At 41.9% G+C, this 22,188-nt stretch overlaps 1 protein-coding gene across 1 annotated transcript in view; it reads left to right on the plus strand.

The window, feature by feature from the left end:
• The window catches only part of man2c1 (mannosidase, alpha, class 2C, member 1), a 101,350-nt gene that overhangs the window by 65,316 nt on the left and 13,846 nt on the right, over positions 1 to 22,188 (plus strand). Inside the window, exons 14-21 of the mRNA XM_078532562.1 lie at positions 5,263 to 5,384; positions 6,603 to 6,688; positions 8,954 to 9,115; positions 11,718 to 11,800; positions 12,590 to 12,684; positions 16,177 to 16,281; positions 17,235 to 17,391; positions 17,482 to 17,625. Of these exons, the coding sequence (XP_078388688.1) occupies positions 5,263 to 5,384; positions 6,603 to 6,688; positions 8,954 to 9,115; positions 11,718 to 11,800; positions 12,590 to 12,684; positions 16,177 to 16,281; positions 17,235 to 17,391; positions 17,482 to 17,625 (954 nt within the window). The remainder of the gene's footprint in view (positions 1 to 5,262; positions 5,385 to 6,602; positions 6,689 to 8,953; positions 9,116 to 11,717; positions 11,801 to 12,589; positions 12,685 to 16,176; positions 16,282 to 17,234; positions 17,392 to 17,481; positions 17,626 to 22,188) is intronic.

Genomic DNA, 22,188 nt, shown 5'->3' on the forward strand with positions numbered 1-22,188 from the left:
TGGTTTAGCAAAGCACCCAGTAGTGCCAAACTGCTACAGAAAAGTGAAAAAGGAATAAAACTAGATGGAGCCCCCCACCCCCCCCCCCCCACCCCCAACATCAACCTAGACACAGGAACATTGACGCTGGGTCAGAAACCCTGGAACTTGCTTCCTAACAGCAGGGGAGGGGGAGATCATTGGGCAAGAAGGTCTGGAAATAATGGGAGGGAGGTAGATCACCTTGAAGGCTGGTGGAAAGTACTCCTGCTCTTCCTGGCCCACAAGCAATGCTGGAAAAGCACTTAACTGCTGATGTGGTAGATCTCTGCTCCCAACGCATCCTGGTTAATCCAGAATTAGGTGCAATGTGTTAAGTTGTTGGGTTTCTATTTTTGAGAAGCACCCCCCCCCACCCCCGTTCCTCTCTGCTGCCACTCTCCCCTCTCCTGGGATCTTAAAATCTCCCCCACAGCTCCCAATCTGCATTTATACCTCCAAATTACAGGGAATTGTCTTTATTATTAATGGAAAGACACATAAGTTGCTGGAACTTTGCTGGTTAGAAATCCTTCCTGTGCTCCATCATATTGAGATTACAGCGTGAAGCCATTATTAGAAATAGTTTTTTTTTTAATTATATAACGTTGAGGTAAACAAGGTGCAGCATAAGCTTTCCAACTTTCTTTAGGTAACTGAAAACACCTGTTGCTTTTATAGTAATACTGGAACTGCACTCAGCAAATATAGTAAAAGGGGTCAATATCGATAAAATAGTGAATGGGGAAGAATTAGGGTGAGAGTGACTCTTAAGATTATGGGAATTTGGGGCAAAGGAGGAAGCTAAAGTTACCTCCTTGCTTTCGCTTCCCTGTTTTTCTCCCATATCCTTTCAAAACCTACATTCACTTCCCTTTTAAAAATTCAAAGTAGCTCTTAATATTTTGTAATGCATTTGAAATAGTTACGCCAGATGCATTTCTGTTATTTGTATTTGCATTCTGGTACAAGTAATCAGCAATGTTTCATATAAGACTTCTTGTAAACCCCACTAACAAATCCTGGAAGGACTGTAACACTAATCACATTTGAAGGGAGCTCTTCAATGTAAGTTCTGATTTAAACATGTATATTTAAGGTGAACTTTTTGGTAACCCTTGACTGCTACAGAGATACTTGGTAAAGAAGGAAAAGATTTGCATTGTTTTAGTCTTATAAGTTTTATGCTAATGTTAAAGTTAACTGGGAGAAACCTCATTGTAAACAGATGGATAATAAAGGAAATTGAGACTAACCCAAGACTGGATGTTGACAAGAAGACCATAAGACATAGACATAGGAGCAGAAGTAGGCCATTTGGCCCATCGATTCTGCTCCGCCATTCAATGAGATCATGGCTTATCTGATAATCCTCAAATCCACTTTCCCTCCTTTTCCCCATTACCCTTGACTCCCTTACTGATTAAAAATCTGTCTATCTCATCCTTGGATATACTTAACAACCTAGCCTCTGCAGCCATCTGCGGTAAAGAATTCCACAGATTCAGTACCCTCTGAGAGAAGAAATTCCTCCTTATCTCTTGTCTTAAATGGTGACCCCTTACTCTGAGATTATGCCTTCCGGTCCTAGACTCTCCCACAAGAGGAAACAAACTCTCAGCATCTACCCTGTCAAGCCCCCTAAGAATCCTATAAGTTTCAATAAGGTCGCCTCTCAAACTTCTGAACTCCAATGAGTACAGGCCCGACCTACTCAACCTCTCCTCATAAGAAAATCCCTCCATACCCGGGGTCAACCTAGTAAACCTTCTCTGGACTGCCTCCAATGCCAGTATATCTTTCCTTATATAAGGGGACCAAAACTGTTCACAGTATTCTAGATGTGGGCTAACTAGTGCCTTATGTAGTTTTAGCAAGACCTTCCTATTTTTATACTCCATTCCCTTTGAAATAAAGGCCAATGTTCCATTCGCCTTCCCTATTACCTGTGAATTTGTATGTTAGCTTTTTGTGATTCATGCACGAGGACCCCCAAATCCCTCAGTGCTGCAGCCTTTCTGCAGTCTTTCTCCATTTAAATAATATTCAGCTCCTCTATTCTTCCTGCCAAAGTACATAACCTCAATTTTCCCACATTATATTCCATCTGCCAAGTTTAGCCCACTCACGTAACCTGTCTATATCCCTCTGTAGACTCTGTGTCACCCTCACCGCTTGCCTTCCCACCTATTTTTGTGTCATCCACAAACGTGGCAATAGTACATTCGCTTCCCTCATCCAAGTCATTAATAGATAATGTAAATAACTGTGGCCCCAGCACTGATCCCTGTGGCACTCCACAAGTTACAGGTTGCCATCCTGAAAATGTCCCCCTTAGCTCCATTCTCTGTCTTCTACTAGTTAGCCAATTCTCTATCCATGCTAATATGCTACCCCCAACACCATGGGCTCTTATCTTATTAAGTACCTTATCGAATACCTTTTGGAAATCCAAATATATTACATCTACTGGTTCCCCTTTATCTATCTTGCTTGTTACCTCCTCAAAGAATGCTAATAAATTTGTCAGGCATGGTTTCCCCGTCATGAAGCTATGCTGACTGTGCTTGATTATATTATGCATTTCTAAATTCTCTGCTATTACATCCTTTATAATAGCCTCTAACATTTTCCCAATGATGGATGTCAAGCTAACTGGCCTATAGTTACCTGTTTTTTGTCTCCCTCCCTTTTTGAATAAGTTTTCCAATCCTCTGGGACTTTTCCAGAATCTTAAGATTCTTGGAAGATTACTACCAGTGCATCCACTATCTCTGTAGCTACTTCCTTTAATATCCTAGAATGCAACCCATCAGGTCCAGATGACTTATCAGCCTTCAGCCCCATTAGCATCCCTAGCACTTTTTCTCTAGTGATAGTTATTGTATTTATTTCCTTCCCCCCACTTTTGCCCCTTGATTATTTAGTATTGGAATGCTATTAGTATCTTCTACCGTGAAGACTGAAGCAAAGTATTTATTCAACTCCTCTGCCATTTCCTGGTTCCCCATTATTATTTCCCCAGCCTTATTCTCTAAGGGGCCTATGTTCACTTTGGCCTCTCTCTTCCTTTTTATATATTTAAAGAAGCTCTTACTTTCTGTTTTTATCTTACTTGCTAGTTTACCCTCAAGGTTTATTTTCTCCCTCTTTTTTATTTGGTCATCTTTTATAAGTTTTTAAAACTTTCCCAATCCCCTGGTTTACCACTAATCTTTGCCACATTGTATGTTTTTCCTTTCAATTTGATACTTGGTTAACCATGATTGGTTTATCCCCTTCCTTGAATCCTCCTTCCTCACTGGGGTATATCTTTGTTGGAGTCATGAAATATTTTCTTGAACATCTGCCATTGCTCATCAACCATCTTTTCTGCTAAACTCCTTTCCCAGTCCACTCCAGCCAACTCTGCCCTCATTCCTTTGTAATTACCCTTATTCACAGTTGTTTCTGACCCAAGTTGCTCACTCTCAAACTAAATTCTACCATTTTATGGCCACTGTTTCCTTGGGGATCTTTCACTCTGAGATCAGCCTGATCAAACAAAGACAATGAAGGACTTGGACAATGTCGTAAAGCTCCTCAATTTAAATGTATAGACTTACTTTATGTAACTACATATTTAATTATGTAATTATATGTTCACCTATGTTCACCAGTGGATAAGGAAAACTACTTATTTCCTAGGCACTAATCAAGCAGCACTTGTGTCACTGGCTGTGGCAAGAGCTCTTTGGCACTTAAAGAAGTTGTAGAGAAGTTTATACTCTTTTAAGTAAAACAAAAAATAAATCAATAAATTAACGGAAAATCAATAAATAAGAGGGGTTGTGACAGCCCCTGATGGGGCACTGTAACTAAAACAAAAACGTGAGAAGAAACTTAACTAATTAAACCAAAATATCATTACCAGGGGTGCAGATGATGCACCCAGGAAAGAAGTTTATATGTGTACCTGTCACTCATTACAACACCCAAACAACCCCACTCCCTCCTGTTGCAGCAACATCACCTCTGATTTTGCCTGAGCAATGCAGCCAGAGATGTGCCTCTGCAGACTGAAATTTTACTTGTGATTTAAGTGTAGCACTGTTTGGTAAACGAGACGGCTGCAGTTTACACGATTCATGCCCAGCTAACAACGGGATCTGTGCGTAATGAAAATAAATAGTGCAAAAGATTGTGGCGTTTTAAGTACGAGTTATGTTGGAGTTTCTGCAACCTTTACACTGGTTCAAAACTCCATTGGCCCGAAGCTTGCCCCACTACAGAATTGGCCCCAGCTCCTAAGGCAGAATGGCGAGTTTTCGCCACTTCAGTCCATTTGGGAACGTTCAAGGTGAGGGGCAGGAGGTTTAGGGGGGATGTGAGGAAAAACCTTTTTACCCAGAGACTGGTGACGGTCTGGAATGCGCTACCTGGGAGGGTGGTGGAGCCGGGTTGCCTCACGTCCTTTAAAAAGTACCTGGATGAGCACTTGGCACGTCATAACATTCAAGGAAGAAGGGCCTCTTCTGCACTGTGTGATTCTGTGTGATCTGTGAAAGTTAGTCTCAGTAATGACGGCCATGAAACTATCATTGATTGTCATAAAAGCCCGTCTGGTTCACTAATGTACTTTACCTGTCCTTAGCTGACATGGCCTACCATGTGACTCCAAACCCACAGCAATGTGGTTGACTCTTAGTTGCCCTCTGAAATGGCCAAGCAAGCCACTCGAGAACAATTAGGGATGGACAGCAAATGCTGGACTTGCCAGTGATGCTGTCAAGAATTTTTTAAAAAACCATTCAATTGAAACCTCAGTCAGGTCTTTCTCATCAGTTATTTTAAATTACCTCAAATTTAGTTTAAATTGCTGCAAGTTCTCAGTAAATTAATTCTCCCTTTGTCCACAACCCCTATGGCCAGCAATCTATTAAAACCACTGTTTAGCCTGTTCCTTCAGCTGCAACAATTACTTGAACAAGTTCAATTCAGTCACCTTGAGGCCCCCATTGGCTATGTTCTTGTCGATATTTGATTATGATCAATAGCACTGTTCCTGTCTGCATACTCTCAACTCCTTTCTCCCTCATTTACTTACCTAGCTTCTCCCTAAAAGCATCTAAGCTATCTATAGGAATAGTAGAAAGAACAAACCAAAATAGGCCATTTGGTTTATTAGACCTGCTCCTTCAACATTTTGCACTTTCAGGAACCTTACCTCACAAATTTAACCCCTTTTTTTGCCTTTCTTTGTAGATTAAGAAAGGCAACCGTAAATGTGAGTGTATCCTTCGTAGTATTGAAGTCGTGAGCAGCCTGGCTTCTGTCCAGAAAGACAGCTTCCAATACCCGAGTTCCCAACTGCAGCATCTGTGGAGGTAGTGTGTGTGTTTCATGAGATTGAGTTGTTCATTTCTCTCTGCTTTTAGATTTCCTCATGCCATATAGAATTCTAAGTCACAAAGCTCGGGAGCTGAGCTGCTCCAGCCTTTTCATTGCATGTTATGGAACTAAATGGCTAGGGATTGTGAAAAAGAAGTCTCTTCCTCCTTTTGCCCCCTGTGGAAAGGTGCTCACCCTCCACTTCACACTTCTCCTTCCGATGACTGCACCAGGGCTGGGACGTTATTTTGTACAAGATCATGGCTTAAACCACAGGCCTGTCACCCTGGTAGAATGGACCTTTCATGAGTGACATACTGTGTTGGTGGAATGGCAGATAATTTCTGGGCACTGGGAGCGTTGGAGAAAATCAGATGGAGGAGACCTCCAAACTCTAGTTTCCATGTGGAACAGTTAATCAGCCAGGGAGTAAATTAGTTGTCCTCTCCAGTTGTATTGCATGGACGAGCTAAATTGGAGAAAATTTTCTAATGATTGACATCAGGAGTAGCTATTCACAGTGTGCCAGGACTTGCTACATGTGTAGTTAAAGTTGCAGCACACATTGAAGATAGGCCTAAAGTTGTGATTGGCACTCGGAATTCATGCTGGAAATTTAGCACTGCTTTTCTATGTGTTTAATTTTCCAACCAGTGGTGAGCAGTTTACAAAAAGCTGTGCAAATGGTGGGACTCAGCAGTGCTGCACTGAGCTGGTTGCTGTATATTAAACCTGACTGGAGGCAAGAATATTGAAGCCTTTTCAAGGATGAGACCAGAGCTGAGAAGTTATGTCTGTCAGGAAAGGTGGGACAGGCTGGGGCACTTTCTTCCACTAGAAAAGAGAAATCTGAGTGTGATCTAAGATAATTAAAGAATTTGGTAGGGTAGACATAGTGTTTCCACTTGTCAGGGAGGACCTAAACTGAGGGCCATAAATATAATCACTAATAAATCCAATAGGGAATTTATGAGAAGCTTCTTAACCAAGAGACCGGTGAATGTGAGTGGTGAACTCGCTACCATAAGGAGTGATTGGGATGGATAGCACAGATATATTTAAGGGGAATCTAGATAAACACCTGAGTCAGAAATAGAAAGCTTCTGCCGAATAGGGTGAGGTGAAAAGCGGTGGGTGGAAGCTCTTGTCTAGCGTGAACACCAACACAGTTGAGCCAATTCTGTGTAATTGTATGTAATTGTCACATTTCACAGACTGCTGCTGCTCAATCAGTTCCATGATGTGCTGCCTGGCTCATGTATTCAGTCTGTAGTGGAAGATGCAGTAAAGTTCTATGAAGGTAAGACATCTGTTCTCATTGCATATTGTCCCAGCATCTCAGTCTGCAATTTACTTTTCAGGCACTTAGAGTAATACATATTATTTATTTTATGATTCCTTACATAACTTTATCGTAGCTAATTACAATTTTTATTACACTGGGTTATGATAATTGCTGTATACCATTATGCTTGTGTAGATATATATAAAAAATGTAATTTTATCACTTTCAACTTGTTGTGGTTTCCTAGGTTGTAGAGGCTGTAGCATTCATACAATATGAGTAATTTGACAGGTATAGTTTGAGGAGGGCTTTATTATAGGGTGTATTGTTGGAGTAACTTTTGTGTTGCATTGAAAATGGTGATCTGGCACTGCCTCTAATCTCTGTTTTGTAATTCATCGATGTTTCAAACAATAGGCACCTGATATTGTCAGATTTTATCACAAAGCGAGTATTGCTGAAAAGAGAGACATGTTGCTGAAGCTTTTCATATTGCCCTCAACAGGACAAATGCAAGAATGCCAAATTTCAAATGAACACAGAAAGAGTGCTAATTGGTTGGCAAGTCATCTCTTATTGGCTGAGGCATTGCCTTGGAGAAAGCAACAGGGCACTATAGGCTCCACAAGCTCCTGGGTAATTCAAAAAAGGCGCAAGGCTTGAACATATTCCTTTTGTTTGCAGAGAATGGATCCTTGCGTATGAACGTATGTTGATTCTAGCAAGTGTAAATGATACACATTACAAACTCGACTTATCTTAAATTGGTTTTTACTGTAGTTGTTGACATGCTCAGGATTGTTCAGTAAGTGCCACCAAAATCGGGTCTACCTGCAGCTATACTCCTGGTGAGAGCATCCTGCACTCCCTCAGAGCTGCATCATGAGCAAATGCCTGCATACTCTCTGGCAGCCACCTGCAGCAGTCTGCAATCTTGCCCAAGGCATTACTGTTTTCACATTTCTGCTTGGAATGGCAAAAGCTGCAATAGTCCAAGTTGACCTGAAGGTTGTTAGGGAGCTATCCAGTGGTGTGTCATCGTGATGTGCTTCCTTGTTGCTTGTGGAGATTGAATGAAATGCACTACATTTGAATGAAAATGAATGCACTTCTTTAACGTGCAGCTTTCACACATGCATCTCTCTCCTCCTCAAGTCAGTCACTCCCCTTATATCTAACAGGGCTTGAATTAGGGTCAGTGTGTTTTTATTTTTAAAAAGAGAAATGCTTCATTTTGTACCTTCTTTATTAGGGCCTAGATGGCTGAAGAAATGGCCTCAAATAATATTCCGAGTTTCTTCAACAGTACCTTCCAAACCCGCAGCCTGTACCACCCAGAAGTACAAGGTCAGCAAGTGCGTGAAAACACCACCACCTCCAAGTTTCCCTCCATCCACACTCCATCCTGATTTGCAAATTGGACTTCATCGTCTTTGGGTCAAAATCCCAGAACTCCTTCCCTACCAGCACTGTGGGTGTACCTACTACACCGCAACAGTTCAATAAGGTGACTGCTTCTGCCACCTTCTCGAGGGATGGGCAATAGCCTGGCTTTGCCAGTGTCGCCAACATCCATTTTTTAAAAAAAAGAGAACAGCCTAGTTCAACCTGAGACGCTGGCTGAGTAGGGGATGGCATTAGCGTCAAGGGCATGGAATTTGTGGCGAAGCCTGAAGGTGACGGCTTTGACCTTCACAATATGTAACTGGAGGAAATCACAGATTATAGATACCAGACAAGGAATCTGTCAACACAGATATGGCGGATGGGCTGAGAGAGAAGGTGGAGAAGTCTGAGTGGGTGTCGTCAGTGCATATTTGGAATCTGCAACAAGAAGAATTTGCATTTACACAGCATCTTTAAGATTCACGCCCCAAAGCGCTTCATAGGAGCAAAATCGGGGGGGAATATTGGGATAGTTTTAATTGTTTGTCATTTTTGACCCCCTCACTGTGATTGTTGAGTGATCGCCACTTAATTACTTGGAATTAAATTGAAATGTTTTTAAAGCTCTCATTAAATTTGAGGTTCCCTTCTTGATGGCTTTTGCTGAGAAGTCAGGGTGCAGGCAGAGCGTCAGCTCCGAATCTTCAGAGACGAGGAGGATTATTCCCTGAGTGGAAGTATCAAAAGTGATTTTCTTCACCCTCCCCATCCCCAGTCAAAAACTAGATTTTCTTTTTGGTTTGTGGAGCCTGACTCACATTCAATGAATGTCAACTCTCCTGGCCTCAAGCGATCTACCGTTTTGTTTTTTCAATTTGCCTTTGTTAATTGCAGAAATCCAGAGCGGTGGGAATGAACTTTTGAAAGAGGCCATACAGTGTCTCTTGGGAGGATCTGTGCAAGAGACTGGGAAGAACATCAATGTGCTAAACACCCTGTCATGGGAGCGGACTGAAGTTATCTCGATGCCTCGACTGGAGGGAGACGAAGTCCTAGGTAACAGAGTTAAACCTGGTGGCTGGAAAGCCCTCAACGAGAGAGCCTTTAGATGGAATCCCTTTCCCCCCACTGCACTAACACAATCGCTCTCTACAGCAAAACTCAGCTGATCCCAAAGATAAAAGCAAAATACTGCGGATGCTGGAAATCTAGAACAAAAACAAAAAGACCTGGAAAAACTCAGCAGGTCTGACAGCATCTGCAGAGAGGGATACAGTTGACGTTTCGAGTCCGTATGACCCTTCATCATGGACTCGAAACGTCAACTGTATCCCTCTCCGCAGATGCTGTCAGACCTTGCTGAGTTTTTCCAGGTATTTTTGTTTTTGTTTTTGTTCTAGATCAGCTGATCCCTCTATGGGCCTGAAACCCTGTATTCTAATGGGAAGCTGGTAGCAGCAGCCTTCCCCTGCAGGAGCACATGTCCTGCATCAGCAGGATATTGATGGCACCTGTGGGGAACGCTATTGTGATGAGAATTTATTCACATCAAAGTATAATTTGCAAAAATACTTATGGTCAGAAAGAAACGTGTTGCAGTATCATACTCAGCAATGTGATTTTTGTTTTTCTATTTTTATTTTCTTCCTGTATTTTAGGTTCCCCACGTTAGCTTTCATTATTCTCCAGCTGAGAGGACAGACAAGCTCCTCCCTCACCCCTGTTACCGCTCCTCTTGAGTCAAATCTAGAGCGACGCTGCTGTCAGAGCTCTGTGCCGGGGGAAGCCTGGCCTGTATCGGGCTTCTTGCCCTGACAGAGTGAGCGAGATTAAGAATATTCTGGATGGGGAGTGGCAGGTGAAAGTCTGTCTCGTGAGGCACCAACCTGTCGCATCATTATAATACCTCTCTTTTCTGGTCTGATTGGGGCAACACATTTAGAATTGTCCTTGCTGTATTTTTGTGCCCTGTTCTCCCTCTTCTGAAGGTACTGATTCCTGTATGGGCACAGTTCAAATTCTGTTGGCTGGTCCTTGGAACCTTGCCCAGGTTGTCATCCTAGACAGTGAGTGTTAACAAGCTATTTGACCTTGGGGAGTATCACATCTCAGCTTGACACACTGGCACACACTTTCCAGCAGGGAAAGTTACTGAATCGCAGATGGGGGTGGATGAGTGCTGTTTTTATTTCCTTTCGCCAGCCCAGGGCGCCAAGGCCAGTTTTATGCTACAGAAGTTCTTAATCTCGCATTCCTTAACTAAAGCTAATTTCACATTGTTTTCTTTAGTCCCCATCTCAGTCGTCTAAAATACAATATTTATATCTGGTTTTTTTTATATATATATCTGTATATATTTCATTTATATAAAATATTTACATCTGTTATACATGACATGAGATTTGTAAAAGAATATTCCTTATGAAGACCAATTTTGGGCCCTCTTCCCCCCTCAGCCTTTCCAGTGATGTGAGTTATGGGAACTAGGCAAATACATCATGGAAGTGATTTGAATAACTCTGTTGGAAGCTGGCGTGTTGGATGGGCATGGGGTCTGATTCAGAGATATCTGATCTTAGAAAGCTGCTTGCAGTGTGTTTGTCCAGAGCCTGGCGATTCCAGTTGCCATGCAGTGTCTAGTACTTGACTTGTCCACTGTCACGCCTAAGTTGATTTAATGCTATCTTTCGGCCTCAACCAAGCCAATCTGTTTCCGCAATTCTTAACGTTGATGAGTTGGATGTCCTGTTTCTTGCTCTAATTACCCTGGTTTTCTCCTCATTCATTCCAACTTAACCAGCTTAATATATCCTTCCTCAACTGATTTGCTTTTCTGAGTCCAATTCCTCTAGATTCTGAGCGGGTCAAGTCTAAGCTGGGTTCTAAAAGAGACGTGGAATTCATTGCTGTTCTGAGAAAACATTAACTCTGTTTTTTGCTTTGCAAATGTTGTCTGACCTAAGTGTTTTTTCAGCATTTTCTGTTTTTATTTATGAAATTCATTACAAAAGAAGTAATTGGGAGATGATCCACTGGTTGAGAGCGCACTTCATTTGCTTAAGATTATTACATTTTCCCCAAGCTCAATTGCTTTTGGCCTCGGGGGTCACTGTTAACCTGCCTCTCAATGCCTAACTCCAAGAGAATTGGTCTCCTTTGACTCCCAACTCACTAAATCAATCCTTCCTCCTTGATATTGACGCTAATGTCTGGAGTGACGCTGTTGTCACAGCTTCGTGTCGGGGATATCTGGCCTGCCTCCAGCTCCTTTCCCTGTCAGAGTGAGCAAGATTGAGAATATGCTGGATGGGGAGTCACAGTTGAAGACTGAGCGTTTCATTTCTCCTCTTTCGGTTACTTCAGCTGTTCCAGTAAGAATGTCTTTTCAGGACCCCCTGTAACAGAAAGTGATTCTTAAGTCCAGATTCAGCTGAAGTCATCCAAATGCACAAGTTTGATTGTTGACCTAGGCAGGAACAGAATGGTGGTGAACGAGGAAGTATTATTGTTGACCAGTGAAAATGACTTGTATGTTCACGCCTCTGTGTTTAACCAGCTCATTACAAATGATCCTATGCCCCAAAATATTAATGAAGAGTGCGAAGGGGAGTCTTATGATATTGCATTTACTAAGGTTGGCATTCTGTGTCGTTTGCAGCTCTTGTGAAGGTTCCCAGTGTGGGGTTTGCTACAGTGACCAGCCCCCTGGTCCCATCTCACCCAGTCATTGTATCTTCTCAGGTAATTATAACATAAAGAGATAAGATGCATTATTTTCATTTGTCAATAAACCTATCTGCCCTCTCTTGCACTTTCTTGCTCCCTTTCCTGTATACACTCTTATGTTTTTGCTCCATGTACCTTCATCCATCAGCAGTACACTCACCACTGAGTCAGAAGATTGTGGGTTGAAGTCCCATTCTAATGACATGAGCACAAGATCTAGATTGACACCTAGACATTAAACCGAGGCCTTGTCTGCTCTCACATGTGTGTGTGTAAAAATATTCTCAGGCAGCTATTTGAAGAGGAGCCCGGGGAGCTATCACACTGCTCTGACAACACTCCTCATTCAGCATCACTGGAAAGCAGGATTATCTGTTCATTATCATATTGCTGTTTGCGAGAGTTTGCTAAGCACAGATTGACTGTCATGTTTTGTACATTATAAACAGTGACTACAATTCAGAAATACTTGACTCACTGTAATGACATCCTGAGTCATGAGAGGCGCTATATAAATGCAAGTCTGTCTGTCCTTTCTTGATTTCTTACTTCTCTTATTCTGTGTGTCTTTTATTGTTTCTCCCTCTCTTACTCTCTCAATTCTTGGTGCACTCCTCTGGTGCTTTTATTCCCTGTGCACTTAACTTCTGTAACTCCTTTTTACGCTTTCTTTTCCTTACTTTCTCCGTCTTATTCCCTGTGCTGTTACCTCTCATGTTTTCGTACTCCCCTTTGCCCTTTTCCTTTCACCCTGTGGTGTACATTTGTGTTTACATTCTCATGCAGTGTTTGTTCATGTTGCAGGGAGATGGCTCTGTCCTTATGGAGAATGGAATTCTCAAAGTCGTATTTGATTCCCTGGGCCGGATGACATCACTTACTCATTTACTTTATAAAAGGTACAGGAAAACAATCTCTTAAAACAGGCCACCTATGGCAAGGTTAAGTCCAAATGAAATAATTTCTTTAAAGAGGTGCCTATGCTGTACCTATCCAAGGTGCCAAGTACCAAAAGGTACTTGTGAAGATGCTATAAGTATAGAAAGTGCTGAAAGGTCACAGGATGTCTGCCAACATCTGAAAGGATCTGAAAGGGTTAACGTTCCTGGACTGCGGTTCTGACCAAGACTGTAAATCCAAACTGCAAATCCCTCTTTGTTTTCTTGTAAATGCTGGTGAGCCTGCCACATAATTCCAGCATTTTCCTTTTCTCTCCCACTGAGTAATAACGAATTTAAGTTGCTAATAATCGTTGAGCTGCTGGATAAACGTCTGATTAAAGCAACAACTCAAGCAAATTTCGAGATGGACCTCCAAAATGTGTTTACTTTGGTACTTTCACTCCAATATAGTGGCACTTTGAAATATTGCTTTGGAACTATACTTCTGGGTTAGTTTGCTTATTAACAAATGTAGGGCAATGAACACTGGCTGCACTTTATTAGTATATAAAATCGGAACCCAAGTGCAGAGTCTCATGAACTGTGCACGAACCATGTTTCATTACTGGTTGCAATTCATGCTTAACACACAAACTCTATAAATATTAATGTAAAGAGAATGTAGGTCAGAGGAAAATACCTGACTGTTAAAACATTTATTTTACTACTTAACCAAGGTTTAAGATTTCAAAGAAGTACCAAGAACAAGTCTGTGAAAATGGCACCCTTGAGGTTTCATTTAAGATCAAGGGAATGTTAGATTTTTGTTCACTATAAACTGAAGCTCTTCCTCAGTGGTTAGTGACACTGTGCCTGGTTAAGATTCTAATCAAGATACAGATGTTACAGATTTGTATTCGATTTAGGCAACGTGCTGAGCAACTGTATATTTTGCTGATTCTGAATCCACCAGCACCATACTAGAGCCCACCAGTTTCTCCCTGTACAGTCTAAGTGGCAGTGGTGATTGAAGTAGTATTAGATCAGTAAACTCGCAAACACCATTGATTTTCATGGTGAGGACATGTATCGGTAGTACAAATGGTTGGCAAGGATCTCTGCAGCAACATTGCTGTGGGGTAAGTATTGTATATAACTCCCTCACACCATAATTTCTCAGAATTTTGCACTATAATGACGCCGTATGCTGTAGATGCACTGGTAATGGCGTAGGTTTTCGGGAAATTCCAGGCCAATGCAAAAATTGAGTGCAGAATATTTTCAGAATCATTCAAGGGAGAAAAGAAGACCATTCAACCCTTCAAGTTCATGCCAGCTCCCTGTAAAGCAATCCAGTCAGTCTCATTGGCTAGGAAGCCAACTCATTCCAACACCTCATTGAGAGGCAGACTCAATATTCATCGCTTTCTCGGTTTCTTTCTCGTGTTGCTGTTTAGAGTGCATGAGCTGGAGGGTAGGGTCTCATAAAACTGCACACATCAGCTGTTATTGCTTAACACGTTGCTTAAATCGAGTATAAATCTTGATTAGAATCTTAACCCCACACAGTATCACCAAACACTGAGGAAGTGCTTCATTTCATAGTAAACGTTAAGTTCAATGTTTTCTTGACCAGAAAAGGAACCACAAGGTTGCCATTTTCACTGACTTGCTCTGGGTACTTCTTTGAAATCTTAAACCTCGGTTAAGTAGCAAAATAAATGTTTTAACAGTCAGGTATTTTCCTCTGACCTACATTCTCTTTACTTTAATATTTAAAGTAAAGTTTGTGTGTTAAGCATGAATTGCAACCAGTAATGAAACATGATCCGTGCACAGTTCATGAGGCTCTGCACTTGGGTTCCGATTTTATGTATTGATAAAATGAGCCTGTGTTTGTTTCTCTTCGTTAATTAATAAGCCAGCTTACCCAAAAGGTATAGTTCTAAAGCAAAATTTGAAAATGCTGCTATGTTGGAATGAAAGCACCCAAAATATGCACAACATTGGAGGTCTGTCTCAAAATGAAGTACACGGTTTCCACAAAATCCCAATCCAAATCAGCTGTAACAGCGACTCCAGAAGACCTTTCCTCAAGTTCAGCCAGCACTCCCTCAGGAACATGAATCAGCAAATCAATGGTATTTTGAATGTTTTGTGGGTTTCTACGTAATGGTGTGCATTCTAAGTCGCAGTGACGTACAGATATGTGACTGGGATTGCTATAAAGCATAGCGTTTGCGGGAAATTGCTGTAACTATGTAGAAAGTATCTAAAATCACCCTGGAATCGAAATCTTACATCAGCAGCACCCTATTCAGCTTTAGAAAACTACAGTTCTGATGGGTGGTGATTTAATTTATCTGTCAGACTGAAATTAGTTCTGTTGAAGGGTCACGTGGACTCGAAACGTCAACTCTTTTCTTCTCCACCGATGCTGCCAGACCTGCTGAGTTTTTCCAGGTAATTCTGTTTTTGTTTTGAAATTAGTGATGTTCATCTCGCAGGCCGCAGGCATTTGTTCACTGCCTTTGAGTTTTGAAAACAGCAGGAGGTCATTCATTCATTTCGTTTGTTAAACCGTGGGTGATAAATACTAGATTGCAATAATGCTAAAATATTTACTAAATCACCAATCCAGTAGGCAGTAATATTAAATAAATATACAGAATTAAATACAGTAAAAAAAAAATGCTTGTGATTTTTACGGAGATGTTTAATGAACTGCCATTCTATTCTGGATCCAGCCCTGGCACCTCTGAATAACAGAGAAGGAAAAAGACTGATATTTATAGCAGAGACAGGCTCTGCTTTTGAGCCGTGTTCCTTTTGTGCCAATCGCCCCCCAACCAATCCACTTTTATAACTCTCTGCCTTGCTTTTAATACATAGGCCAATGCAAATATGAGGTGTTGTGATCGCTTTACAACACTTGAGTGCTTCCTTAATGGACCTGAGCTAGAGCTGGTCATTTACTCTGCAACCTAATTGCTTGAAAGCCTATATTACTTTTTAAGCCCCAGCACTCAGATCAACAGTTTAACTCTAGACTGTGTGGCCATCTTCAGGCAATTTATAGGGTATTTGCCTGATGGACCTTGAAGGCAACTCTTGTGCTGTTTTTTGGGGCGCTGTTCCTACAGCATGGCTGTCAATGGGGCAGAAGAGATTGCCTGCACAAGAAGTCATTTTCAGAGGAAGAAAGTTTGACGGAAGGTTTTTGGAGGAAGTTACAAATGAAGAAGAGGCAAGGCAATGGACAGGGAAGTAGTTTGTAAGGACAACAGGTTTGTCTTCTTTATCGCTGAGATTCATATTTTCAGCATCTGTTCAGTACTTATTCTTTGTTTTTGTGTTTGAACAGGTAAAGCATTAAAGGCAGCAACAGTACAGTATCCGTTTCGACACATCTCCCTCTTGTAATCTAGTTCCAGGACTGTGAATTTGTTTTGCTCATCACTAGAGTCCCAAGTTACTAAGAACATTGTGCTACCTGTGTTGTATTTTCAGGGAAACTATTCCTGAGGGCTGCTGTGGGAACCAGTTTGTGATGTTTGATGATATTCCATTATACTGGGATGCATGGGATGTCATGGACTATCATTTAGAAACAAGGTAATGCCATAGTAATCGTTATAATCAACATTAACCTGTTTAAACTGGGCATCTCTGTGCCTCTTCTAATGAGGGAGAAGTCATTGTCGTGAACCAAAGCTCACTAACTTCCTGTATATACTATTCTACAGCTACCTGCTATTCTACAGCTACCTGCTAGGAGACACAGTGGGAGTGACATGGTGGGCTTTATGTAGGGAATGGAGAATGGTGACTCCCAAACTGATTCTTTAAAACTCTTATGGGAAAGCTTTTAGTTTCTACCTTCCCTCCATGATTCATTAGAGATAAAGAGTGTCCCCCCTATGCAGCAATCGTGGTTAATGGTTCCACAGTGAAGTCCATTTGAACAGATATCTCCTGAAGTCTAATCAATAAAAAGCCTCCTACCTTAGTGTTTTGCTGAGAATCATTTCAAATTTATAGATAAATCCAAACGGTTTTCTGGTGCTCCAGCTGCCAAGATGGTTATGCCATTCCCATCTTAACACTGATACATCAGTGGTTCAGTAAAGAGGCAGTCCATGCAAACCCTTTAGAGTTTCACCATTCCAGAATTCTAGGTTATTGGTTAGGGTTTAGCTCATATAACGATTTTGTATAATGGAAAGGGAGCCAGAGTGTTTCAGTGGGTGACTCTCTTGTCTCTGAGCTGAAAGGCCCCAGTTTCAAGGACTTGTTGACTCTGAAAGAAGCCAGCCCCTGCTGCAGGCAAACCAGCGTATATCAGCGCTGGTCCCCAGCCCAGATAAATGGGGAATGTTAGTGGCAGGAAGGGCATCTGTCTGTAAAACCACCCGCCAGATCCAAAAAAAATAATGGTCGATCGGAGGGAACGATCAGCCAGCATCCCGGCAACCCCGTGTAGCATGGGAAAAGGTGAAAGAGAGAGATGTTTGGTACAATGGAATGGGAATCTGAATTAATCTCACCTGTCTTTTTTTGTTCATTAGGAAGCCTGTCTCACAAGTGCTGAAACCTCTGGAAGTCGTGTGCTCTGGCGGGGTCAGGGGAAGTGTAAGACACTCTATCCGTATCAGTGACACCAGTAAGATCCGTCAAGAAATCATTCTGGATGCCTGTTGTCCCTATATTAAGTTTAAAACAGAGGTGAGTAGGTTTTGGGAACCTAAAGGTTTTGCTGCTTTACATCATGCACTTAACGGCCATTTGGGCTGAACCATGTTGCTGCTCTTGCAGGTGGAATGGCACGAAGCACACCGGTTCCTGAAGGCGGAGTTCCCCACAACAGTGCACAGCCCTAATGCTACATACGAAATCCAGTTTGGACACCTGCAGCGGCCAACACACCGGAACACTTCATGGGATTGGGCGCGCTTTGAGGTACAGACAACATGGTATTGCAGTGCACAGGCGTAGCAGTTCCTTCAGCAATTGAGCAGAAAAAGAAGCCCCAAAAGTACATGGGAATACAATCCAGTCAGCGTTAATGCCGGGGCGTTGTTCAGTTTTTTTGAGATTGAGGGTGGTCTGAATTAGGGATCAGTGGCCTAGTCTAATACTGATCTGTTTAGTGGTGATGTTGGGAAGGACTTCTTCACACAAAGGGTACAGGAAATTTAGAACTTTATTGTATAAGAAAATAAACTAAACAAAGCAAGCACCACTAACTCAACACTATAATTTATAAAGACTATAAACTCAGTTCTGCTACTTACTTTCCACCCCCCCACCTGCCCACCACCACCGCCAAGCATCCCCTTGAAGGGTCATTCACATTTCCTGGGGTGAACCCAAAGGTTTGCCAGTGCCCTCCAGAATTCACTTTAATTCTCCGCTATTCCAACTCTCCTCCAAGGTAAGATTCAGCGGGGGGTCCTTCCATTAGCTTTTTGGCTCTGCGACCCTCCACCTTTCCTTCAATACCTCACGACTTTGGATGTCTCAGCTCTTTGTTCAGGTTGCAGGCAGATACCCAACTGCCTTCCCAAAAGCTTTCCAAGCTAACTCTGCTGACCTGCTTTCTGCCACAAGGATCTATGGAGACCACTGTAGATTTCTTCCACTAGCTGCAAGCTAGAACAAATCTTCCAGCTGCTTTTCCCGCACAAGATCCAAACTGAGATTGCGCTGCAGTCGCATTCCATGCAGTGACGTTAGTATTTTCTTTGAATGAAGGGCAGGCTTAACTGACTATCATCTCCTGTTGGTTCTCTCAATCCGGTGAGATACAGTCTACACCAAAGCAAAGCTACAACTGCCTCTGTTCTCCAAATTGAACTGTTTGCTTTTGTCAGCAAACACACACAAACATACATTAAACAAAAGAACCTTCTAACCAAAGCTCCACCCTGAAACACGATCTCTGTGGCAACAAGGCATGCTTTGGGATGGTTCAAACAGAAATGCAAATAAATTATTTTACCTTCAGTACAACTCTTTGATTCTATAGAATAATAATTTATATTGCTAATGGAGTTTTACAGCAGCCCTTCTCCCAGAATTGCTGGTCCTGCTAAGGAACTTTCCTGTTTATAACTTGGTTATAACTTTTGATCTGGGAACTACATACATGATTTAAATATTTTATTCAAGTAAGTGTAGACCATCTAGGTCCATTGCAAGCCCAGAGGTGGGTTATTCATTGTTCAAGTTTTACACTTGTACCTCTGACTTTGTAAGATAAACATAGGTTAGCTTTTAACAGTAGTTATCTCCTAACTTGTTTAAAGTTCATTCACTTGAGATGCCTACCGGTTTCTTAACCACATGCCCCCATTTATCTATAGTTAAAACTTTAATGCTTACAGCTAAAAGTTATCATCTAAAACATACGGATTATGAACTAGATATTCACAACAGTATGCAAGATCGTCTGCAGTCAACTTAGATTTCAAACATGCGTGAAGATGATGGAATTCTACATTTTGGTTTGATATTTTTAGGTAGATATATATGGACCTAGGAGACTAGCACAGAAGGCAGAGCGTTTGAATTCTGGCTCAGTCTCTCAATGGCAAGGCAAAAAGATGAGAGAGCCAGTGAGATCAACCACCCAAAGAAAGGCCAGATTCTGTCATCTGAGAAACACTGGGAAAGCTAATTGTTGACTTGGGAGAGGGGTGGAGAGAAGAAAAAGACCAAAATGTACATAGATTAGTGACTTTAAATATGGTTTGATGATCTTGAAGAATGGCCTGAAGTCCGGAAAGTCAACCGGGTTGTACAAATAGCTCAGGCATGAGAGACATTGATTAAGATTAAAAGTGCTCACCTGTGGACAGAGTTCATTCGGTCCAGATATCACCTTCACTGATGTATTTAACTAACAGCTGTGCTGCTGCTCTTGTGAAATACATATGTGGCTCATGCCCATGTTTGGAATGATTTGCTGAGCACAGTCTGCATTCAGAACCCAGTGTTCACTTGTTGAAAATCAGTAATTCCGCCATTCTGTTCAATTAGTTGACAGAAAAGACTAACAGTAAGTTCTCGTTGTGGAACACATCGGAGTCAGGTCTGCAGGTTAGAGGCTTTACCGAAATCTAACTTGGTAATTCCTGGGCAGCTAATGGAAACTCATCCAGCAGAGGCTACTTGGCAGGTCTGGGCAATTTGAAGAATGTAAACCCAAGGATTTTCTGTTTGGTGAGGTAGCCGGAGCTAGAAGACCAGTAGGACGCCCAAGATGTGGTTCCTGGGTGCTTGTAAGCATGACATGAAGGCCCTAAACATTGATTTTTTTACACCTGGGAGACACTAGCCTAGATAAAGGAAAATGGTGGTATCACCGGTGGGCAGCTTGGCAACAGGCACCAACACGAGAAACCACTGACACCTGATAAACCACTTCATATACGGCACTCACACAAAACCCGTCTCTAATGTTTCTTCAGCCATTAGCAGATGTGCACCATATCAAGCTACCCTTTCCCCTGAGGATTTGCTGCGTATCTATAGATGGAAGGATGACGATGATGGGAACCTGAGTGTTTTCCTTTCTCATTCGTTTCTGTTTAAAATATTTAGAGGAATTGTGCATTCAGCACAATAATAATTTCACACAACTTCCTCCTACCCAGCTGGTCTGCCTCAAATTCTACTGGAATAATCGCTCTCACTCTCCCGCTCTGTGCATGCTGGGGTCTAGCTGGTGTTTTGAGCTGTTGAGTTTGAAGTAGGTACATGTTGTAAAAGGTTTCACTTCACAAGCCAGTGCAGCGTACGTGAATTACAATCCCGTTGGAAAGGGTTGGACTCTGTAAGGTTGGACTGAAATCTGTATTTTCACGTTTCAAATAGCTGTGGTTATTTTTGACCTGAAACATAGAATTACACTAGGCTCCAAAATGCTGTGAAATAGTTTCGAAAATCAAAATGTTTTGGCGGAGAAAGGGGGGAGGTTTGAGGTAGTCCTCTGACGATAAGCTTTACACGTTCAAGACTTGTATCCCCATCAGAAGTTTCTAAATCCACTGTCCTTTTGTGTCCTTCAGTCTTTTTCTCTCTGATGTGAGTGATGGGATGTGGGTGTATTTTTGCAGTTTAAGTCACCTACGCGTTTCCATATATCGTACACTTATAGTCAGGGCCGTTGAGCTTTGTTGAAACTCCTGGTCAGCTTTTGCAGGTTTGTGAGGTTGATGTGTATGGAGAGGGCTGCTGCCTTGCTTTATTTCTTACAGCTGCAAATAGTTTCCCGCCTTCTCACTATATTTGGCCGTGCCCTTAGCTGCTTAGTTTGCTGCATTATTCACCACTTCCTAATCATATCGACGTGTATGTCTCCCCTAGCAAGTGGGTTCCAATAATGGGTAAGTTCATAGGAAATGTCAGGGAGATAATAAGATCATATTCTGATTAAGCTGAAATGTTTCTGCACTGTTGCAAGAGCTATGTCTTTAGAAGACAAAAGCTGTTCTTTGCCCTGCAACAGTACCCATTTCCCAGAGTGGATAATTGATCTGCTGCTGTTATAATCACCTTCAGCCCACGCTTTCCCCTGTGTGTTTCTGTTATTTTTCAGGATATTCTTGTTGACCTAGTGAGTGCCGGTGAGGCCTTGTGGGAGAAATCATTGATCTGACACTGAATTCACCATGCACTCATTCGAAATGGCAAGCTCACTGAAGCATCCTGAGTTTATGAACCTGCTGCTGTTCAGTTCCCTCACTTGGAGACTCAGCAACTCTTCTGAGTCAGTTTCTGCAATGAAAATATCATCTCCGCTCTTTTGAACTAAGATACTTCTTATAAGTTGGCCAAAAAAACAGCTCAGGTTTATAAAGTGCCTCTAACACAGTAAAACATCCCCGTGAACAGCGTAGGAGCGTTATCAAACCCAATTTGACACCAAGCCACACAAGGAGATGTTAACAAAAACAAAAATACCTGGAAAAACTCAGCAGGTCCGGCAGCATCTGTGTTAAGACAAGTGACCAAAAGCTTGGTCAAAAGTGGTAAGATTTTTTAAGGAGCATCTTAATGGAGGATGGAAATGTTGAAGAGGTTTAGAGGGGGAATTCCAGAGCTTAAGGTCTAGGCAGTTGAAGGTACGGCCGCCAATGAAAACTGTGGAGCAATTTGAAAACCAGGGTCAGGATTTTTAAAATCAAAGCACTGCCAGGAACCACCGTGGATGAGCGGACACACAGTTGGTGGACGAACGGATGGATCTTGGTGCAAGTCAGGATACGAACAGCAGAGTTCTGGATAAGCTCAAATTCACTTGGTGCAGTGCATTGGAATAGTTGAGTCCCGAGTAACAAAGACATGGAATGAATGGTAACAGAAGTTACTCAAAATCCTTGCCAAAGATCTAAATTTTGAAAATGGTCCTGATGATGAGAGTTTTTAAGGCCAGTTTGAAAGCAGAGGTTTTTGGATAATGAGGAACAATAGAACCATTACAGACACTAAAGAGCCTGTTGCAACTTCACATTTACT

Source organism: Cetorhinus maximus, chromosome 30 (genome assembly GCF_964194155.1).
Source record: "Cetorhinus maximus chromosome 30, sCetMax3.hap1.1, whole genome shotgun sequence".
Taxonomy (NCBI): Eukaryota; Metazoa; Chordata; class Chondrichthyes; order Lamniformes; family Cetorhinidae; genus Cetorhinus; species Cetorhinus maximus.